At 41.3% G+C, this 23,859-nt stretch overlaps 1 protein-coding gene across 1 annotated transcript in view; it reads left to right on the top strand.

Moving 5' to 3' along the window:
- LOXHD1 (lipoxygenase homology PLAT domains 1) overlaps positions 1-23,859 on the top strand; it is a 238,164-nt gene that overhangs the window by 108,339 nt on the left and 105,966 nt on the right. Inside the window, exons 14-20 of the mRNA XM_066602615.1 lie at positions 307-557; positions 5,720-5,855; positions 8,696-8,856; positions 10,048-10,134; positions 11,134-11,269; positions 16,523-16,677; positions 21,587-21,747. Of these exons, the coding sequence (XP_066458712.1) occupies positions 307-557; positions 5,720-5,855; positions 8,696-8,856; positions 10,048-10,134; positions 11,134-11,269; positions 16,523-16,677; positions 21,587-21,747 (1,087 nt within the window). The remainder of the gene's footprint in view (positions 1-306; positions 558-5,719; positions 5,856-8,695; positions 8,857-10,047; positions 10,135-11,133; positions 11,270-16,522; positions 16,678-21,586; positions 21,748-23,859) is intronic.

Raw genomic sequence — 23,859 nt, forward strand, 5'->3', positions numbered from 1 at the left:
CAAATATATGAAGTTACCAGAACAGCACTATTGTGGCAAGGGGAACTTCCAAGGCCCTCCATGCTGTGGGGCCTAGTCACAATTGAGACGCTGTAACCCCTATAGCTATGCCATTGTATTGAACTGTTATTCGGTCACTGTATGTTGGTATTATTTAAGCACTGTACTGTGTTATTTACTATGGCTTTGTTTGGCACTACTACGCCAGCACTGTTTTTCGTGCACGGTGACGGCATCACTGAATATGCATTCATGTAATCGGGCATGAACATAATATGCCAACTATGCTTGTTCTTTAATTATCAGGGATTGTGTATAGCGTTTCTATAATGACTGGAGACATCCGAGGTGCTGGCACCAACTCCAAGGTTCACGTAATGCTCCATGGATCGAAGGGTTTAAAGAACAGCGGGAAGTTATTTCTGGAAGGAGGAGAGTTTGAACGAGCAAGAATTGACATCTTCAATATAGAGATTGCAGCTCTGCTCAGCCCTCTCAGCAGAGTGACCATTGGGCATGACGGGAGAGGTGTCAGTTCTGGCTGGTATTGTGAGAAGGTACAGTCAGTGATATTCTATGCTTTTTACTCTAGTATTATAAAGAGAATATGTTACTTTTTTTTGTCCCATGAACAGGTCCTTTTAGGCTACAGCTGTATTCTTTGTTATCTTGACATGTGTGGTGCTGTGTGTCATTATTGTAGCATGCCTATGCTATCTGCATAGCCTGGCAGTCAATACACTGCAGTGGGCTATGCAAGTAGCCTAAGGCACCAAATGCGAAAAGCAGTGGCATGCTGAATGTACATTTAGGAAAGACTACAATTGTATGTCAAGTTGGCGGTCCCCACTTCTCACTGTTAATGGGTGACCTCAAACTGTCAATCAGGTTTGACATCACCAATTGACAGTAAGCTATGGGGACTGCTTACTTGACAGATTCACAGCCTCAGAAGCTGGATCAAAGAAGAGGGCGAAGGGAAAAATATACGGGCGAAGGCAGGTGAATGTGGGGAAAAAATGGCTCTGGAGTAAGTAGGGCCGCGGCTGCGGAGCTATACAGTCCGTACTACTGATTTCCCAATGTGACAGGTCCTGTTTAAAAGGCCACTTCGGTGAAAATGCAGCTTTCTATGCCTGCCCTCCTCACTTGATTGCCTATCACACTCTGGAGGTCTCCTATATGTATTCCAGTCACTTCCATGCCATGCAGCCCCAAAAGCATACACCATCATGATGGTAAGATTTTTTACTATCAATTTCAATCAATCCCATGATGCATCAACCCAGCATTAGATAAGGATAAACCATTTTTGTCTGTAGGGGGGCAGTTTAATAGTATCATTACCTTCTATATTCACCTCAATAAGCTACAGCCCATATGTATACAGTCAGGAGGATGAGCTGTGATCTCCTCCATTGTTACTGTGTGACTGCAGCTGTGTGATCATTTTCAGTAACTGTGACAGAAGGATTTGCGTCCCCCTCTAGGAAATTTATGTGGTAGATCAATATAATAGCATCAGACAGCCTGAGGAATTGACTAGAAAATGAATACATAACCCCAAGTAAATCTGAGCTGGTAAGTGAAAGAGCTGCAGAATAAGTTGGCGCTATACAAATAAAGATTATTATTATTAACTGAGATCACATGACCATCTGAGTAGAAAGAGACCAGGGGTTTCAGACAGAAGGTAATAACTAACCAAGGTAACACTAAGTCACTTATATATTCTTGGGAAGAAGGGGGAAGCTACATAATTTAATGAATTTTAAAAATCACAGTAGAGGCCCTTTAGGCACAGTGTGTCCAGCCTCCAGCTGTTGAGGTGTGCTGAGAGTTGTTTATCAACAGCTGACAAGTAACAGGATGGAGACAATAGTGCAGGCTGTCACCGCCGCTGTCACCATGTATAAAATGTAACTTTAAAATCAAAAACTTAAATTGAAAGCTGGGAATACGGGCAGACACAAAGTCCTGTTTTGAAAAATGTATTTACCGATCTGTATTCCTTAGAGTTTTCAGAGTCAATATCATCTAAACTTTGTCACCTCAGACACTAGCTGCTCTGTCCAGCTTCTTGTAAATGCATCAATCTTGTCTTTTTGTTCTGTCAGAAATGATATCAAAAAAGCATCTACAGTACACAGATCAGACCTCCTGAACCCGCTATCTAAATTGTTAGCTATTAATCCCAACCCTGAGATATGACAGGCTTAAATCTCTGTTTCTTTAATACAGTCCCTATTGATAGGAATGTAACCACAATAATACTACTCCTATGTACAAGAATATATCTACTATAATACTGCCTCATATTTACAAGAATATAACTACTATAATACTGCCTCCTATGTACAAGAATATATCTACTATAATACTGCCTCATATTTACAAGAATATAACTACTATAATACAGCCTCCTATGTACAAGAATATAACTACTATAATACTGCCCCCTATGTACAAGAATATAACTACTATAATACTGCCCCCTATGTACAAGAATATAACTCCTATAATACTGTCCCTTATGTACAAGAATATAACTACTATAATACTGCCTCCTATGTACAAGAATATAACTACTATAATACTGCTCCCATGTACAAGAATATAACTATTATAATACTGCCCCCTATGGACAAGAATATAACTACTATAATGCTGCCTCCTATGTACAAGAATATAACTACTATAATACTGTCTCCTCTGTACAAGAATATAACTACTATAATACTGCCTCTATGTACAAGAATATAACAAATATAATACTGCCCCGTATGTACAAGAATATAACTACTATAATACTGTCTCCTATGTACAAGAATATATCTACTATAATACTGACCTCTATGTACAAGAATATAACTACTATAATACTGCCTCCTATGTACAAGAATATAACTACTATAATACTGCCTCCTGTGTACAAGAATATAACTACTATAATACTGTCCCCTATGTACAAGAATATATCTACTATAATACTGCCTCCTATTTACAACAATATAACTACTATAATACTGCCTCCTATGTACAAGAATATAACTACTATAATACTGCCTCCTATGTACAAGAATATAACTACTATAATACTGTCTCCTATGTACAAGAATATAACTACTATAATACTGCCTCCTATGTACAAGAATATAACTACTATAATACTGTCTCCTATGTACAAGAATATAACTACTATAATACTGCCCCTATGTACAAGAATATAACTAATATAATACATAAAAACTATGTACAAAAAGGTGAGGAAAAAATAGAAATAAAAGAAAAAATGACATCTAAAAGTAAAAATATCATCTATCTGTTAGAATGCCCTTGCGGCTTGCGTTATGTTGGAATAACCACTAATAGCCTGAATATAAGGATTAATCAACATCGATATAACATAAAAAGGGGGTACGAAAAACACAGTATATCTAAACATTTCCAAGAAAAACACAATAAAAACAGTGAAAAATTAAAACTAATTCCGTTAGAAACCATAAAACAAAACTCAATAATGAAACTGAGAAGAAAAGAAATGTACTGGATCTACCGTCTGAACACCTTAATGCCAGAAGGATTAAATGAAGTACTGGAGAAATTTTAACAAAATAAATGCACTTATATGGGAATTAGATAAAAAATTATAAAAAATACACAATAAAAAATAAAAAGTTTTTATGTAGAATATAGTAAAATGAATAGATAGTAATCCTAGATAATAATTTTATATGAAAATTTTTTAAAAACAGAACTGGATTATGGTGTGAATAGGAGAGACAATTGAAACGAAAACAATAAAGGTTAATGAAAAAAAAACAAAAAACTATGGAATGCGATGCATTCCAAAAGAGCTCCGTGGACAGACAAGGGAACAATAAAGTACCCTAATTGAAGAAAAAAAAAAAAACCACGCCCCTAGATGATTGGGGAGTGAGCCACACATACATGTTATTCCACACTATATAAGGCAGCATATATGAAAATGTCTGTATGAAAAAGACACATATTATGTTGAAACGCGTTGTTTTAAAGAATAAAAAAAGATTGGTTTTCTGCCAAGGCGCGGGATAGTTTTTATTTTTTACTTTTATACTAATATAATACTGCCCCGTATGTACAAGAATATATCTACTATAATACTGTCCTCTATGCACAAGAATATAACTACTATAATACTGCCTCATATGTACAAGAATATAACTACTATAATACTGCCTCCTATGTACAAGAATATATCTACTATAATACTGCCCCTTCTGTACAAGAATATAACTACTATAATACTGCCCCTTATGTACAAATATATAACTACTATAATACTGCCTCCTATGTACAAGAATATAACTACTATAATACTGCCTCCTATGTACAAGAATATATCTACTATAATACTGCCCCTTCTGTACAAGAATATAACTACTATAATACTGCCCCTTATGTACAAATATATAACTACTATAATACTGCCCCTTCTGTACAAGAATATAACTACTATAATACTGCCCCTTATGTACAAATATATAACTACTATAATACTGCCCCCTATGTACAAGAATATATCTACTATAATACTGCCTCCTCTGTACAAGAATGTAACTACTATAATACTGCCTCCTATGTACAAGAATATAACTACTATAATACTGTCTCCTATGTACAATAATATAACTACTATAATACTGCCTCCTATGTACAAGAATATAACTACTATAATACTGTCCTCTATGTACAAGAATATAACTACTATAATACCGCCTCCTATGTACAAGAATATAACTACTATAATACTGTCTCCTATGTACAAGAATATAACTACTATAATACTGCCCCTATGTACAAGAATATAACTAATATAATACTGCCCCGTATGTACAAGAATATAACTACTATAATACTGCCTCCTATGTACAAGAATATAACTACTATAATACTGCCTCATATGTACAAGAATATAACTATTATAATACTGCCCCCTATGTACAAGAATATAACTACTATAATACTGCCCTCTATGTACAAGAATATAACTACTATAATACTGCCCCCTATGTACAAGAATATAACTACTATAATACTGCTCCTATGTACAAGAATATAACTACTATAATACTGCCCCCTATGTACAAGAATATAACTACTATAATACTGCCCCCTATGTACAAGAATATAACTACTATAACATTGCCTCCTATGTACAAGGATATAACTACTATAATACTGCCCCCTATGTACAAGGATATAACTACTATAACACTGCTCCCTATGTACAAGAATATAATTACTATAATACTGCCTCATATGTACAAGAATATAACTACTATAATACTGCCCCCTATGTACAAGAATATAACTACTATAATACTGCCCTCTATGTACAAGAATATAACTACTATAATACTGCCCCCTATGTACAAGAATATAACTACTATAACATTGCCTCCTATGTACAAGGATATAACTACTATAATACTGCCTCCTATGTACAAGGATATAACTACTATAATACTGCCCCCTATGTACAAGAATATAACTACTATAATACAAGTAATCTTGAAAAACATTTTAACACTATTGCAGTTTTTTAAATGAGTATGTTGTGTAATAATCAGAGATGTGGGTGAGGTGAGGGGGAGATGTGTTCAGGATACAGCTGTCAGAAACGGCAGTCAAAGTTCTCTTGGACTTGGTATAACCTTTTTCTTTCCTCATGCAGGTTGTCGTCTATTGCCCTTTCACGGGAATTGAGCAAACCTTTCCATGCGGCAGATGGTTGGATGTGGATGAAGGAGATGGGTTGATAGAACGGGAACTCTATGAAATGGTTTCCTTGCGTCAGAGGAGGCAAAAAAGTAAGTTGGAAGAGATGAAAACTTCTTATGTGGTCGGAACATTTCATCACACGAGTCTCTGCAAAGAAAATCATGATGTGTGCTGTAAGGCTCGATCAGATCGGAGCTTCTGGTTTACCCTACGTTTCCTTCTCTCATTTATGTTCTTTTTACAATACTCTGTCAGCTGCTTTTTACATCCTTGGAACTGCAGAGTTGAGACATTCTTGGCAATGAACCCTCATGCAGCCTACAGAAAAAGTTGAATAGTGTCAGGGTAGTGCAGCTCTTTTCTAGCTTCTTTCCCACTTTGTTCTGGTGATTCGTTCCCCCACAGATTGGAGTTTTATGACTGGTGTTGATTAAACTTTAACAGTAGAACTCTGTTCCTGGTTGAACTTTGTTAACAGCTTGCTTGGTGTGAACCCGAACATCAGGTAGTTTGTCTCAGCCGAACCCATAGGGGACCAGAAAGAAGAAAAGGAAGAGGAAGAAGAAAACCGTTCCCTCTTCCTTTTCTTGTTTTTCTTCCCTTTTTCATCTACTCCTCCATTTTCTTCTTCATCTTCTTCTCCTTCCTCCTTCTTTCTTCAGCTCTACAGGGCTTTTATGTCTCTTAGACAGTCTTATTTACACCAGTTTTAGGGGTATTGGTGAAGTTCTATTTTGGTACAAACTTATTCGGACCGAACTGAACTGTTGCCACATTTTGATTAACTAGTCAAGCTGAACTTTTGTAAAGTTTGCTCAACACTATTCATGATATATACAACGATCAGCCATAATGCTACATTCATTGAGAGTTGAGTAAAAATATGACGTGACATTGGCACCTTGTCATGGGTGAGATATGTGAAACAGCAAGTGATTAGTCAGTTCTTGAAGGGGATGTGTTGGAAACCAGAAAAATGGGCAGGTGTAAGGATCTGAGTGACTGCAACAAGGCTCAAATTATGATGTCTAGACCACTGCGTCAGAGCATCTCCCAAACGGCAGGTCTTGTGGAATGATCCCAGCATGTTGTGGTTAGTACTTACCAAAAAGTGGCTAAGGAAGGAGAATTGCTAAACTGGCAAAAGGGTCATGGGTGCTAGCCAAAGACAGCCTGTGTGCTCCGAACCAGCACATAAATTGATGAAGATTAGAGATGAGCGAGCCTACTCGGCCATGCCCCTTTTTCACCCGAGTACCGCGATTTTCGAGTACTTCCGTACTCGGGCGAAAAGATTCGGGGGGCCCCGTGGGTGAGTGGGGGGTTGCAGTGGGGAGTGGGGGGGAGAAGGAGAGAGAGAGGGCTCCCCCCTGTTCCCCGCTGCTACCCCCCGCTCCGTCACATCTCCCCCCGCCCCCCGGCGCCCCCCGAATCTTTTCATCCGAGTACTGAAGTACTCGAAAATTGCGGTGCTCGATCGAGTAATTACTCGAAACGAGTAGGTTCGCTCATCTCTAATAAAGATGTTTCTGCTTGTGATGATAGAAAGGTGTCAGATCATAAAGGGCATTGCAACTTTCTGTGTATGGGACTTTGTAGCCACAGACCAGTAATAGTGCCCAAGCTGACCCTTGTCGGTACTTGAAAGCATGACTGGCTATAGCTATGTGCTGCTCATATGGTTGCACAGGGCCAGAGCCACCAGCTTGTAGAGGGGCACCAGACGAATGTAGTCTGGCGGCATTCACTCACCTTAGGTCCGCCTGGCCAGGTGATTGCCCTCTTCTGTGTGACAACTCTTTCCCCTCCACTCTGATGTTCTGAAAGCTATCAGTCCATTGGTGCCCCTGCAACATAATCGCCCAATTCCGCTACTGTATTAATGTTATGAGCTTAGTTCTGGTATTCTATCTATGTATTGAGGATGTTTATGCTGTATTTATGTTAGGAGTTTGGTTCTAATGCTATTTTTTTATGTTTTGAGCTGCTTGGTTTCTGGGGCTTCATTTATGTTGTGTGCTTGGTTCTGGTGCTATATTTTTGTTTTGCGCTTGGTTCTGGGTCTGTATGTGTTTTATGTGCTTAGTTCTTGTGTTGTATCTAGGTACTGAGTTTGGCCTGTGCTGTATTTATATTACAAGCTTGGTTCTGGTGCTGATTTTATGTTATGAGCTTGGTACTGGTACAGTATTTATTCCCTGAGCTGTTCTGGTTTGAATATTCTGCTATCTTTCTGCTTTCTTCATATACAGAATTTAAAGGCAGAGCATCTAACAATACAAAATCTATATATTTTTTCTTATTATGGGGGTTGCCAAACACAATTCCGCATACGGTGCCACCTAACCCAAAGCAGCACTGGTTGAAAGCATCTATAACGGACATGTGAGCATAGCAACTGCATAATGGAGCAATGGAAGAAGCTGCCTGAATTCACCAGGAATGATGTTCTCTTTTCCATCATGTGGATGGCCTGAATGTGTGTACGTCACTAACCTTAGGAACAATATCAATAGGATATACTATAGGAAGAAGACAAGCCAGTGGAAGCTATGTGATGCTTTGGATAACATTCTGCTGGGAAAACGTGTGTCCTGCAAAAATTGTTCATGGATGGTTTGAGAAAGAAAAGATCAAAGTGATGACTTGTCCTCCAAATTCCCGAGGTCTAAATTCATGCGATGATCTGTGGGACGTGCTGGAAAAACAAGGGATGTGTTCTTCTCTGTAGGACTTCAGGTTCTCCTACATATACTGGGCTGTGGACTCACATAGAGTTGTCTAAAAGATACAGCTAAATGACACATTCAGCTCTGCTACATGTACGGAATGTATCAGTATTCTCTTTTTTAACTTAACTCTACCTACTTTGATGCCCCATGTCCTCTGTTGTGCGGTGTCATCAGTAAAGTCCTCAATTCCATTACAGAACTCCCATGGTCTATTTGGATCTGGACAAGTGACATGAAAAATGCCGGGACAGATGCAAATATCCTTTTTCAGATCTATGGGGAAAAGGGGAAATCGGATGAAATTAGACTGGACAACAAATCAGACAACTTTGAAGCTGGACAAATAGACAAGTTCATGGTAAGACATGGCATGGAGGGGGGCAGATAGTTTCTTCTTGATCACATTCCTGTAGAGCTCCTGGTGTGAAGATCCAATATCCATAATACAAATAGCCAGAACCAGACATTGACTAAGTAGGGAATGCTGGGAGATTTCAGCTCTTGCAGAATAGTGAGTGCAGCTCTGGAGTATAATACAGGATGTAACTCAGGATCAATACAGGATAAGTAATGTATGTACACAGTGACTCCACCAGCAGAATAGTGAGTGCAGCTCTGGAGTATAATACAGGATGTAACTCAGGATCAGTACAGGATAAGTAATGTATGTACACAGTGACCTCACCAGCAGAATAGTGAGTGCAGCTCTGGAGTATAATACAGGATGTAACTGAGGATCAGAACAGGATAATGTATGTACACAATGACTACACCAGCAGAATAGTGAGTGCAGCTCTGGAGTATAATACAGGATGTGACTCAGGATCAGTACAGGATAAGTAATGTACACAGTGACTCCACCAGCAGAATAGTGAGTACAGCTCTGGAGTATAATACAGGATGTAACTCAAGATCAGTACAGGATAATGTATGTACACAATGACTACACCAGCAGAATAGTGAGTGCAGCTCTGGGGTATAATACAGGATGTAACTCAGGATCAGTACAGGATAAGTAATGTATGTACACAGTGACTACACCAGCAGAATAGTGAGTGCAGGTCTGGAGTATAATACAGGATGTAACTCAGGATCAGTACAGGATAAGTAATGTATGTACACAGTGACTCCACCAGCAGAATAGTGAGTGCAGCTCTGGAGTATAATACAGGATGTAACTCAGGATCAGTACAGGATAAGTAATGTATGTACACAGTGACTCTGCCAGCAGAATAGTGAGTGCAGCTCTGGAGTATAATACAGGATGTAAATCAGGATCAGTACAGGATAAGCAATGTATGTACAAAGTGACTCCAGCAGCAGAATAGTGAGTGCAGCTCTGGAGTATAATACAGGATGTAACTCAGAATCAGTACAGGATTAGTAATGTATTTACTAATTAACTTAGTAACGAATTGCTGACCTCGGCATCCACTGAAGGCAGTGGTATATACAGGAAGACATAAGTCACTGGAACCTCAGTACCAGATGACTGTGAAATGCTCCTATATTATCTTAATGGACCCACTTATGGTTTTATCTTTTATAGATTGAGCTCCCAGACCTGGGAATCTTTTATAAACTCAGGATTTGGCATGAGAAGAGGAATGCATTCAGTGGCTGGCACTTAAATAAAGTAAGGCTACAACTTTATAATATGATTGGACGATTTAGTGGTGTTGGTGGGGCTGCTGACAAAACATAGATACTTGCATCTCAATACCTTGGTTACCAGTAATAAGATCTCTTTATATTGGGAGATTGCATTCCAACATTGTAACATACATAGACTACAGAATAAAAGGGCTTGGGACAATGCAGGGAGCCTTCCTCCTTATTTCCTAGATCATTACCACCTGTGTCTTGACCATTCAGCATTGTCTAAGGCCTGCCATGGTCATAAAGGGCCCACTAGAGCTGTAGTACCAGTATAGCTCCCCAAGTGGACATGTGACACTTCCTGATATTTACAAGCATACACTTACTTACTATGAGATCAAATCAGCCGACACCACTGTATCAATTCAACATGGCCTCTGAAAAGACTAATTTCCATGGTGGTCTAGGTTGGTTATGTGTTAATATCCCTGGAAATATAGGTTAGTTTACAGGATAACAGCTAATATCCTTTGGCATAGTTAAGGGGTTAACACTGGGAGTCTAGTACACTGCATATAATTTCATTTCATCTAAATAGGTCCAGAATTCATTGTAGATATTTGAGCTCTATTGTTAGATTCGGATATAGAGGGCTAACATTCGCTTAAAACAGCCATGAGCTAAAAGATAAAGTTCTGACTGCCTGTAATTGCCACTAGGGGGAGCTCACTGTATAGAGAGTAATACAGCTGCTATTGAACTCAGTGATAAATCCACATGCAGTGCACTCCTGGAGTGGTGATGGAAAAGTGGCTCGGAAGGTCTTTCTATGAGAAAACCCACGCTATGTTTGCCACAATGTATAAACTACATGACATATTAACTGTATGTTGCTCCGGTAATTCATTGTCTACTGCAAAACCCACTTATCCTTATAAAAGAACATGGTCTTTGCTTGTCTTAGATTTACTATATGGATTAGCCTACCTCATGCATAATAAGCCCTCGTATTCTCTGTATTTCTGGATCATCACAGGTTACCATGCTGAAAACACTCACCAAAGAAAAATACACCTTTAAATGTGGCCGCTGGCTGGACCCCAATGAGGATGACTGTGAGATTGTGAGAGAGCTTCCAGCTGAGGGTCCATTGGTGGCAAATGTATTACCAGGTGAGACTATATGTGTGAGGCAGTGGTCAGGTGGTGAAGCAGGTTGGTGGTATGTGTGATGGCACGGCGGTGGCAGATGGAGGCGGAGGCAGCAGATATTTTATAAAGCAGAGCAAACTTTACTTAACAAGCAATAAGTAAATGACTTCACTCCATAGGAGGGCACTAGTACTTAAATGTTACATGAGGACATCACGACACATTCTGGATATGTCGCCTTTACACTTCTTTTCCCGAACTGTGAAGCAACAAGTCACCTGCTAATTCAACAGCCCATTACTGACTCCGACATCTGTAGTCTGGACCTTTAACACCACTTTGGTGGGTGAGGAGGGGTTGGAAGTAGAGATGAGCGAACGTACTCGTCCGAGCTTGATACTCGTTCGAGTATTAGGGTGTTCGAGATGCTCGTTACTCGTGACGAGTACCACGCGATGTTCGAGTCACTTTCATTTTCTTCCCTGAGAAATTTGCGTGCTTTTCTGGCCAATAGAAAGACATGGAAGGCATTACAACTTCCTCCTGCGACGTTCAAGCCCTATACCACCCCCCTGCAGTGAGTGGCTGGCGAGATTAGGTGTCACCCGAGTATTAAAATCTGCCCCTCCCGCGGCTCGCCACAGATGCATTCTGACATAGTTTAGGGAAAGTGCTGCTGATGCCGGAGCTGCTATAGGGAGAGTGTTAGGAGTGATTTTAGGCTTCAAGAACCCCAACGGTCCTTCTTAGGCCATAGAAATCGCAGATCGCAGCTATGTGCGATCTGCGATTCCTGATCTCTTCTCTATATGCGCTCAATGGGGCCAGCGGCAGCAGCGCCGACCCCATTGAGAACATATAGAAGACAAATAATTCTTCTCTGCCACAGCTGTAACAGCTGTGGCAGAGAAGAATGATGTTTGCCCATTGAATTCAATGGAGCCGGCAATACAGCAGGTTCCACTGAAAGCAATGGGCTGCCGGCGATCGCGGGATGAATTGTCGGGAAGGGCTTAAATATATAAGCCCTTCCCTGCAATTCATCCAGAAATGTGTTACAATAAAAATATATACCGTATATACCGGCGTATAAGGCGACGTGGCGTATAAGACGACCCCCCAACTGTCACCTTATACGCCGGGAATACAGCGGAGCAAAGAATAAAAATCATTACTCACTTCCCCCGGCGTTCTGCGGTGCTGCTGCAGGCTGTCGCTCCCTCCTGGTCCCCGGCAGAGCATTGCTTTCTGGATGCAGGTCTTGAAATCCCCGCCTCCAGAAAACACACGTGCCTTCAGCCAATCACAGCCATTCAATGACATCATTGTCATTGGCTGTGATTGGCTGAAGGCATGTGTGTTTTCTGGAGGTGGGGATTTCAAGCTCTGCGTCCAGAAAGCAATGCTCTGCCGGGGACCAGGAGGGAGCGACAGCCTGCAGCAGCACCGCAGAACGCCGGGGGAAGTGAGTAATGATTTTTATTCTTTGCTCCACTGTATTCCTGGCGTATAAGGTGACAGTTGGGGGGTCGTCTTATACGCCCCGTCGCCTTATACGCCGGTATATACGGTATATATTTTTATTGTAACACATTTCTGGATGAATTGCAGGGAAAGGCTTATATATTTAAGCCCTTCCCGACAATTCATCCAGCGCTGTCCGGCAGCCCATTGCTTTCAGTGGAACCTGCTGTATTGCCGGCTCCATTGAATTCAATGGGCTAACATCGTTCTTCTCTGCCAAACCTGTTACAGCTATGGCAGAGGAGAATGATCTTTATGCTGACAGTGCAAGGGGGGGGGGGGCACTCTTGCCGCTATTGTGGCTTAATAGTGGGACCTGGGAACTTGAGATGCAGCCCAACATGTAGCCCCTCGCCTGCCCTATCTGTTGCTGTGTCGTTCCCATCACTTTCTTGAATTGCCCCGATTTTCACAAATGAAAACCTTAGCGAGCATCGGCGATATACAAAAATGCTCGGGTCGCCCATTGACTTCAATGGGGTTCGTTACTCGAAACGAACCCTTGAGCATCGCGAAAAGTTCGTCCCGAGTAACGAGCACCCGAGCATTTTGGTGCTCGCTCATCTCTAGTTGGAAGGCTTTACTCACAAGACATGTCAGGTGGCTTGTTGCGCCGTCCCACCCATAATATTAATCTATGTGCAATAAGAGACTATTATTTCACTTACTGTAGCATCGGATTATCATAACCCTGTTAGCATTCAATAGCAACTTGAATTCTAACACTATTTAGTAGAACGTCATAACACAGATTTCTGCACACAGTCTGTCATTAGAAAAATAACCCTCCACTAACTGCGAATTTCGAAACTCAGTTTGCACAAGTAATAGTGTTCAAATCCTCACTATGTTTGCAGTAGGCCTCCTGACTAGCTCTTAAGCCCCCTGTTGGCCGACTATTAGTGAGGCCGGCCTCATTTAGATTAGTTGTGTGGTGGTACTAGCTTTGACTGGTTCCAGGTAATCCTGAATCAATAGCGTTCTTCATCCATGAGTCCTCGGAAATCTGGATAGTTGTCCCAATGTCCTTCTGGAGTTAGAGACTTCATTCAAATACCCTCTTACCCACAGATCATTACACCTCCAGTCCGGTCCTCTGTACCTCCAGGCAATCTTTGATCTTCAGCCTCCGGTCATCAGGGCCCTCTGGCTTGTGCTGCTCCCTGTTTCTCCAAGCAGCTACCTGGCCGCTCCCCAGCATGGTGGGGACATGGCTTCTACAGTCTCTATAGCAGGGCCTCTTCCACTTCCCCTGCAGCTGCTGCTTTGTGCTGCGTCAGTCTGCTGCATCATTCTTTTTATGACATAGTTACATCCCCTTATATAGGGTGCCCACAGTGCCAAGAAACTTATCGCTTATTCCTTAAGCAGTTAGGACTTAGCCCTTCATATACTTCCCTGCTGTAGGTCGTTCATCCTAGTGGTAATGTCCTAGCCACATCACCGCTAACACCATATGGGAGGTGAAGCTCTACTGCATAGAGCTTCTCAGTGATCATCGTCCTCTCCTCCTGCCCAGCTGCTGGACCGTCAGGGGGAACGGTCTTTCGCATTTGCGCCTGAAGCACCAATGTTCAGCGTGGACGAAGGACACCATGGGAGACCTCTGCAAATATGACAGGGAGGTGGTGAGCGGAGATGCCACCCCGCCGGCAGCGGCAAGACTCTAACAGGGTTGGCAGGATCCGGCAGCCATAAAAATCTGAGACCTGCTGGTGGGAGGAGAGTCACAGGGTCGCCAGCAGCTGACACGGCATGCCGCAGAGGCCAGCTGTGAAACAGCCACTAGAAAGCGTACATGCCAAATGGGGCGTGTGCAGCTGTCAGCCTGGCCCTTCCTTACTGCTGTCCCCGGCTAACCCATATCCACACTCCTACTTCTGGTGTAGACAAGATACAACAGTACCCACTTGATCTACAATAAAAAGTTGAATCTAGAAGAAATGTATCGCCCGCAGTGATTGGTGACTCTGGTCAGGTGATCTTCCCAGCATTTCTAGCAATAGTAAAAACATCGCAGTGAGCGTAAATTCAGCGCCCAGGAAAAGCTTATCAGGCTAACAGATGAGTGTCGTCTTGAATTTCAGCTGCTAAACTAAGTTCAACTAGTTTGAGCTGCCAAAATTAAGGGATCAAATTATACCTAGATTTGAACAATATCACGGGATACATCGTGGTGATCTACTTGATCTTAGATCAACACTTTGGTGCAGCTGGCCGTTAATTTACTCTAAATTGATGGCTGTTCTATTAGAGTTCATCTGTCATCTCCCATGGGTTTACTAGATTGATACACTGTAACTAAATTATGCTAGCATCAGTAGCCAAGGATGGGTTTTCGGTCTGCCAATATTCAATTAGGTGTTTTTCATTCACTGAAAACAAGCACAGATCTTGAAAATAACAAGTAAACAGAAAGATTAGAAAGTTGCAGAATCTTTTTTGATTATAAAATAACTAATTATTATTGGTTGATTGGTAACAGTCATAAAAGTTGAACTCCGACTTTGAACATCATTTCATTTTAGGTCCAGAATTCTGTGCTGATTCTTTTCATAATATATATTTTTATAGGGATCAGGCTGCCTGGTTCAGAGCTCTGAAATCTGACTGCCTCTAATAGGGAGAACTCACTGAAGACAGATTTATTGTAAACTGCTCCATCTAGTGGTGGCTGCCAGAAAAACAAATATATCCTGTAACTGTATGACTGTGTGAAGGGCAGCAGAGGATTTTTAGCTCCATTTCAGAAAAATGGAGCTGTAGCTATTAGAAAAATATACCGTATTATGCAATTAACCATCCCAGAATTTTGGACCAAAAGTAAATTGATGCTGATAGTTGGAGTTGTACATCACAAGATGCCTCCACAAGTTATTACCCTGTTTCCCTGAAAATAAGACATAGCTTGATTTTCCAGAATTTTTGAGGATGCAAAATGGTTTTTCAGGCTTTTTGAAGATGCTTGAAATATAAGCCTTACTCCAAAATTAAGCCCTGCTAACAGTTAATTAAAAAAGTCAATTTAAATTGTGTCCAGGCAGCTATACATGTAAAAAAGTCAAACCTTTTTGAACAAAAATTAATATAAGACACTGTCTTATTTTCGGGGAAACAAGGTAGCAACTGCATCTCCAGGCATTGTCCCAGAAAATAAACAATAGTCACAATTCTCAACGTCATTTTTAGATTTCTTTTAACACATAACATTGAGAAACTTTGAAAACACTTTGCTTTACTGTCATATAGATTTTGAGTCACGTCTTGACTTACTCCAGTCACACGCAAAGTTGCATTCATCATTTCCCATCTGTCATGCAGTTCATCCACATCAGTACTGTCCTGGCACACAGGTCTTAAAAAGCTGCACTAAAACACTGTACTCTTTATTGATAGTTTGTCACTAGATCAGTAAAAAGGCAGCAGTAAAGCAGAATTTTGAGCGCTGCTCTTGATGTGACTGGAGTAGAAGATATGACGCAACTCAAAACCAAAACTAAACTTGTAAAGCAAAGTATTTGCACAGTACATTTCTATTTTCATTTACAAATTAGTAAAGTGCAGGTGAACATTGATCTTCTAGGTCTTTCCGAAGTGAAATTCGATCGCCAGTGTAAATTGTCTATGGGGTGCTCGCCATCTGTCGCTGCTGAATAATGTAGCACATAGGGTGTTTTGTGTGGTGTAGCCACAATTACTACGAGAGCAGGTAGAGGGATCCTCTGCTAACCGCTGTGTTACCCCCTGCAGTGATAAAGTATCGAGTGACCGTCTTCACTGGGAATGTAAGTGGAAGTGGAACTGATGCTAATGTCTTTCTCTGCCTCTTTGGAGATCTGGGGGACACCGGGGAACGCTTCCTCATTGACTGCAAGAACAACGTGAACAAGTTTGAAAAAGGCAACGTAAGTACGCAGATACGGACACATGGACTTCTAGGGTCCTAGAGGACATATGTATCAGGGATAACTAAGATGCAGAAATTTAGAAGAGCTGAGTTCTTATTTTCACATTCATTATGGTGATATGATGATGCCGTTTCTATAGGGCAGCCAGGAAACTTACATAAAGGAACTGTTCAATGACAAACTCAGCTCAGTAGTGTTGATGGATATGAAATTGAAGGTAATTGGTACAGAGCTACAAGAACAAGATCATCAGCTAGGGATACTGTGTCATCCGTGTACAGTAAGCTCTCAATAGACGAAAGACAATTCACAAAAGATAGATGATAATAAACTGTATTTGTATAGCGCTAACTTATTCCACAGCGCTTTCAGAATACAGGGGGGCGTAGATGATACAACAAATACAGATACCCTGTTTGCGTGAAAATAAGACCTACCCTGAAAGTAAGCCCTAGCATGATTTTTAAATAGTGTCCAGGCAGCTATACATGAAAGAAAATAAATATTTCAGAACAAAAATTAATATAAGACCCTGTCTTATTTTCAGGGAAACACGGTAGTAATCAGTCATTAGGAATAAAAGGGGGTGGGTGGGGCTGTACCAATGAGCTTACACACAGCAAGGAGGAGGTGATGCAGGAGGTATGGTGGTAGGAGATGCACATGGTAGGCAAAGTGGAGAATCTGGGGTGCCATACATAGACCATAGTACAGGCGTGGGTGGGAGGAGGGGGGGGGGGTGTTGTAGGGGGTGAAGGGAGGGTTAGTTCAGGAGGTTAGGTATGCTTCTTTGAGAAGGTGCGCTTTCACTGAGCACCTGAAGTTCCCTGCATCAGGAATTGTTTGGATGCATAGGGGTAGTGCGTTCCAGAGGACCGATGCTGCTCTAGAGAAGTCCTGGAGTCGAGCATGTGAGGTTCGTATTACCGAGGTGTTTATTTTGAGTGTGCTGGCAGAGCGGAGCACGTGGGATGGGTGATGTAGGGACAGGAGGTTGGCGATATACCGTGGCGCAGCACCATGGAGAGCTTTGTGGGTGAGGATGATGAGTTTGAATTTAGTTCTGTAGTGGATGGTCAGCCAGTGCAGTGACTGGCATAGTCCAGAGGAGTCAGAGAAGCAGCTGGATAGGAAGATGAGCCTGGATGCTGCATTTAGTATGGATTGGAGAGGGGAGAGTCTGGTGCGGGAAAAGCTCATTAGCAGGGAGTTGCAGTAGTTGAGTCGGGAATGTATGAGGGCGACAACGAGTGTCTTTAGCCTGTCCGTGGGGAGGAATGGTTGGATTTTTTGCAATGTTCTTGGGGTGCAGGTGGCATGTTCGGGCCAGAGATTAAATGTGGGGCATAAAGGAGAGGTCAGAATCCAGTTTGACCCCAAGGCAGCGGGCGTGCTGTCTGGGGGTTATGATGCTGCCAGATACCGTAAGGCTGGGTTTACACAGGGCGGATTTGCTACAAAATTTCGCTGCGGCGGGTCCGCCTGCGGCCGCTAATCCCAGGTTTGGCCAACCATGTGGACGAGATTTGTCAAAAATCTCATCCACGCGGGGCGGACAATCTGTCGCAGCAAAGCTGGAATTCTTTTTTTTTTTTCCGTTGCGGCCTCGCTCCTCTCTATGGGAGAGCCTGCCACAATGGAAAACAATGCGGCAAAGCCCATCCAAAACCCGCGGCTAAGCACCGCGGGTTTTGAAGCTGCGCTTATCCCGCAGGGATCTCACGTTTTTTCGCTGCGGCAAAACCATGGGATTTCCATCCTGTGTGGCCCCAGCCGTATGGAGATGTTGGGGGGAGTCTGATAAATAGATAGATAGATAGATAGATAGATAGATAGATAGATAGATAGATAGATAGATAGATAGATAGATAGATAGATATGATAGAGATAGATAGATATGATAGAGATAGATAGATATGATAGAGATAGATAGATATGATAGAGATAGATAGATATGATAGAGATAGAGAGATAGATATGAGATAGATATGATTTAGATAGATATGAGATAGATAGATAGATAGATAGATAGATAGATAGATATGAGATAGATATGATTTAGATAGATAGGCAATTAATATATCCCGCTTCCACAGCGCGATGGCTGTGATTGGTTCTTCGAATGCCGGGGCTCAGCCAATTGATGCAGCACTCGAAAAACCAATTACAGCCAATGTTCTTGGAGGCGAGATTTATGAATCCCATAACCAGGAAGTGATCATGTGTGGGCGACTGAAGATTGCGGGAACTGCACCGGAGCACTGGAGAGCAGTGGGCAGGACCTGGACCAAGCCTGCTAGGTAATGTATTCCTATTTTTTTTTTGTAATGTATTGTAACGTGGGCTTATTTTTAGAGTAGGGCTTATATTTCAAGCCTCACTGAAAGTCCAGAAAAATCAGGCTAGCGCTTTTTTTCAGTGTATGTCTTTTTCGAGGAAACATGATAGATAGATATGAGATAGACAGATAGATATGAGATAGACAGACACATAGACAGATAGATATGAGACAGATGGATAGATAGATAGGAGATAGATAGATAGATAGATAGATAGATAGATAGATAGATAGGAGCCAGATGGATAGGTAGATATGAGATAGATAGGAGACAGATGGATAGATATATGGATGGATGGATGGATGGATGGATGGATGGATGGATAGATAGATAGATAGGATATAGATAGGATATAGATAGGAGACAGATGGATAGATAGATAGATGTGAGATAGATAGATAGGAGACAGATGGATAGATATATAGATAGATGGATGGATGGATGGAAAGATAGATAGATAGATGGATGGATAGACAGATGGATAGCTATGAGACAGATGGATAGCTATGAGACAGATGGATAGATATGAGACAGATGGATAGATATGAGACAGATGGATAGATATGAGATAGATATGAGATAGATAGATAGAAAAGAGATAGATATGATTTAGATAGATAGGCAATTAATATATCCCGCTTCCGCAGCGCGATGGCTGTGATTGGTTCTTCGAATGCCGGGGCTCAGCCAATTGATGCAGCACTCGAAAAACCAATTACAGCCGATGTTCTTGGAGGCGAGATTTATGAATCCCATAACCAGGAAGTGATCATGTGTGGGCGACTGAAGATTGCGGGAACTGCACCGGAGCACTGGAGAGCAGTGGGCAGGACCTGGACCAAGCCTGCTAGGTAATGTATTCCTATTTCTTTTTTTTTATGTATTGTAACGTGGGCTTATTTTTAGAGTAGGGCTTAGATTTCAAGCCTCACTGAAAGTCCAGAAAAATCAGGCTAGGGCTTTTTTTCAGTGTATGTCTTTTTCGAGGAAACATGATAGATAGATAGATATGAGATAGACAGATAGATATGGGATAGACAGACACATAGACAGATAGATATGAGACAGATAGATAGATAGATAGGATATAGATAGATAGATAGGATATATATAGATAGATAGGAGATAGATAGATAGGAGATAGATAGATAGGAGACAGATAGATAGATAGATAGATAGATAGATAGATATGAGATAGATAGATAGGAGACAGATGGATAGATATATGGATGGATGGATAGATAGATAGGATATAGATAGGAGACAGATGGATAGATATATGGATAGATGGATGGATGGATGGATGGAAAGATGGATAGATAGATAGATAGATAGATAGACAGATGGATAGACAGATGGATAGATATGAGACAGATGGATAGCTATGAGACAGATGGATAGCTATGAGACAGATGGATAGATATGAGACAGATGGATAGATATGAGACAGATGGATAGATATGAGACAGATGGATAGATATGAGATAGATGGATAGATATGAGATAGATGGATAGATATGAGATAGATGGATAGATATGAGATAGATAGATAGATAGATAGATATGAGATAGACACATAGATAGACAGATATGAGAGAGATAGATAGATATGAGATAGATATCAGACAGACAGACAGACAGACAGACAGATAGATAGATAGATAGATAGTTATGAGATAGATAGATAGATGGATAGATAGATAGAAAGAAAGGATGGGGATAGATAGATAGGATGGGTAGAGATAGATAGATAGATATGAGATAGATATCAGACAGACAGATAGATAGTTATGAGATAGATAGATGGATAGATAGATAGGTATAAGACAGATAGATACATAGATATGAAATAGATAGATAAGAGAGAGAGAGATATGAGATAGATAGATATGAGAGAGAGAGAGATACATATGAGAGAGAGATAGGTATGAAACAGATAGATATGAGAGAGAGAGGTATGAGATAGACAGATATGAGATAGATAGATAGATAGATATGAAATAGATAGATAGATATGAGATAGATAGATAGATATATTCTGTATTCACTGGTACTCGATAGTTATAAGGAAAGTGGCAAGCAACTGTGTAAACCCTTGTATATAGGATTGCATAAACAGATACATTGTAAACACAGTGTGTGTAAGGCTATGTTCACATCTGCATTTGGGAATTTTGCTTTTTTGCTATTATGGGAGCAGTAAAGGGAATCCCTTTGTGCAGGAATGTTATACCTGATCTGTGAAGGAACACAGATGTGAACATAGCCTAAACACAACATGTTTCTCTTATCCCTATGGACCACATACAGCAGATCAGTCCTTAGGCCTCTTTCATACGGGCTACAATATCTCGCTACAAAGCGCATGTATGTGAAGCCCAGGGTTTCCAATGGGTTCTTTCACATGAGATGTTCTGTAGCCTGAAAGAACCCATTGGAAACCATGATCTTCACATACATGCGTTTTGTAGTGAGACTTTGTAGCCCGTGTGAAAGAGGTCTCATATCTCTGGCTCAGCCGTTATCTCTTGCTATGGATTGTAACTGGAAGCTTCACTTATCTGCAGGGAGATGAGTTCATCATTGAGGCTGTGACTCTAAAGAAAGTGAGGAGGGTCCGCATTGGGCATGACGGAAAAGGAGGAGGCTGCGGCTGGTACATGGACAAAGTGCTCGTGAAGGAAGAAGGACAGCCTGACAGTGAGGCAATTGAGTTTCCTTGTGACAGGTGAGACAAAAAAAAATCAATAAAACAAGTCCTATCATATCATATCATATCAACCTTCTGACCAAAACCTGACATCCACTGTGACCAAGAACTCACTTGTCCTAGAGGTACTCGCTGTATCAGAGAGGCAGGTGCAGCATTAGTGGAGACCTCTGTGCCCGAGGCTGGGTGATGCTCATCTTACCATTGGGTCCCGCCTTTTCCTAGCTTTTCCAGAATCCTAATCTTGATATTACTAATTAATCAGTCTGTCAGGGCGCCTTTACACTGGAGATAAAATCGCACGCTTTTCATGCAATGCGAGAGGGAGTAAAAGCGCAGAATTATGAAACCTATGATTTTCAATGGTTTCCTTCACATTTGCGATGTTTTCTCTCATGCGATGTTGCTAGAAGAAAAAAATCACAGCATGTCCTTTCTATTTTTAACATAAGAAAGTTCTATTGACTTTCACATTTAAAAATTGCGGCAAAATCATGTGAAAAAAATATGCAAGAAAATCGCAAGTGGCAGCGATGATCAAAAATCACAGGAAAAAAGTCACGATTTTGCCACAATTTTCTCACGACGATTTCGCGATCACCAGCATGAAGGAGCCCTTAAGGGTAGTTTCACATGGGGTATCGTGATATGGCCATGAGAAAATCACGGCAATATTGTAATTTGGCTCAGGAAATGTCTGGGCAAAAACATTGCTGCCACTTGCATTTTTCTCGCACGATTTTCACGCAAGAAAGACAATTGGACTATCTAACGTTAAAACCGCATTGCACGAAAATCGCATGTTCGTGCGTTGCGATGCGATAAAACGAAGGCTCTATAGTGAAACATGGGTGATAAAAAAAGCAAAAAGCAGAAAGCTCGGACATGCCGTGACTTTTTTTTCATGCAACATCGCATGAGTGAAAACATCACAACTATGAAGAAACTATTGAAAAGCATGGGTTTCATAATTCTGCGTTTTCAAGCACTCTCGCATCGCACGATTTTGTCGCCTGTATGAAACTGGCCCAGCACTACCTCACCTCCTAATCTCTCCCTTAGGGCTTATGTCCACAGCCGTATGTGTACAAAGCTGCAGGTCTTCCCGCAGTGTATTACACATTTTCCAGCCATACCCACTGCCAGCAGAGACTGTGTATGGGCTGTGCATGCCCACGAATCACACACTCACGGACATGCGCAGTGTGATTTTTATTTGGCAGGGGAGCGGGGGGCTAAAATTCCACCCTCTGTTTAGAGTAGGGATGTGTATGGAAACGCTACCCATATGCAATGTACTGCATATGAACAGTGTATCATACACAGCCTATACAAGGGTATAGGGCGCACACTGCATACGTATGCAGATAAATAGAGTATGCTGCAATTTATTTGACTTTCATTGACTTGATTCACCGCATATCAAGCGGCCGTGTATGATATGTGGTGAAAACTAACACTGTCCTGCAACAGCAAACATCACTTTCCCTACACAACTTTATGGATGACCTTATCTAAAACACAATTTCTGAGAACAGGAGAGCACTAGAGATGAGCGAGCACCAAAATGCTCGGGTGCTCGTTATTCGAGCAGAGCTTTTCGTAATATTCCAGAGCTCTGTTTGAGTAACGAACCCCATTGAAGTCAATGGGAGACCCAAGCTTTTTTGCAATGGACCCGCCGGGTGGCGGCCTTTTTTTTTTTTCTCTCTCTCTCCGATACTGTTGTAGACATGCGCACGCTGGCACGTCACAGCAGGAAGTGGTAATGCGGGGAGGGGCCATAAAATTTCCTTGAACACGGCATGGTGCTCACTCGAATAACGAGCACCATCGAGTATTCTACTACTCGAACGAACATGTTCGCTTATCTCTAGAGAGCACCAAAGACCAGAATGACCCAAACAATCAGAAAGAAACATGGAAAGATTAAATGAACCACAAACTAACAAATACAGACTGGACCAGAAAATCATGGAGCAAGACACACTAACTGGACAGACCAGACAAAACTGGACTAGAATTAGGTACTAGAACATGGAATACTGGTAGAAAACATGTCACAGCTATAAGCCGCACAACACTGCCGAAACCAAAAGTATTTAGAGAGAAGAGAAACAATCAGACACT

The sequence above is a fragment of the Eleutherodactylus coqui genome, chromosome 5, assembly GCF_035609145.1.
Source record: "Eleutherodactylus coqui strain aEleCoq1 chromosome 5, aEleCoq1.hap1, whole genome shotgun sequence".
Classification (NCBI taxonomy): Eukaryota; Metazoa; Chordata; class Amphibia; order Anura; family Eleutherodactylidae; genus Eleutherodactylus; species Eleutherodactylus coqui.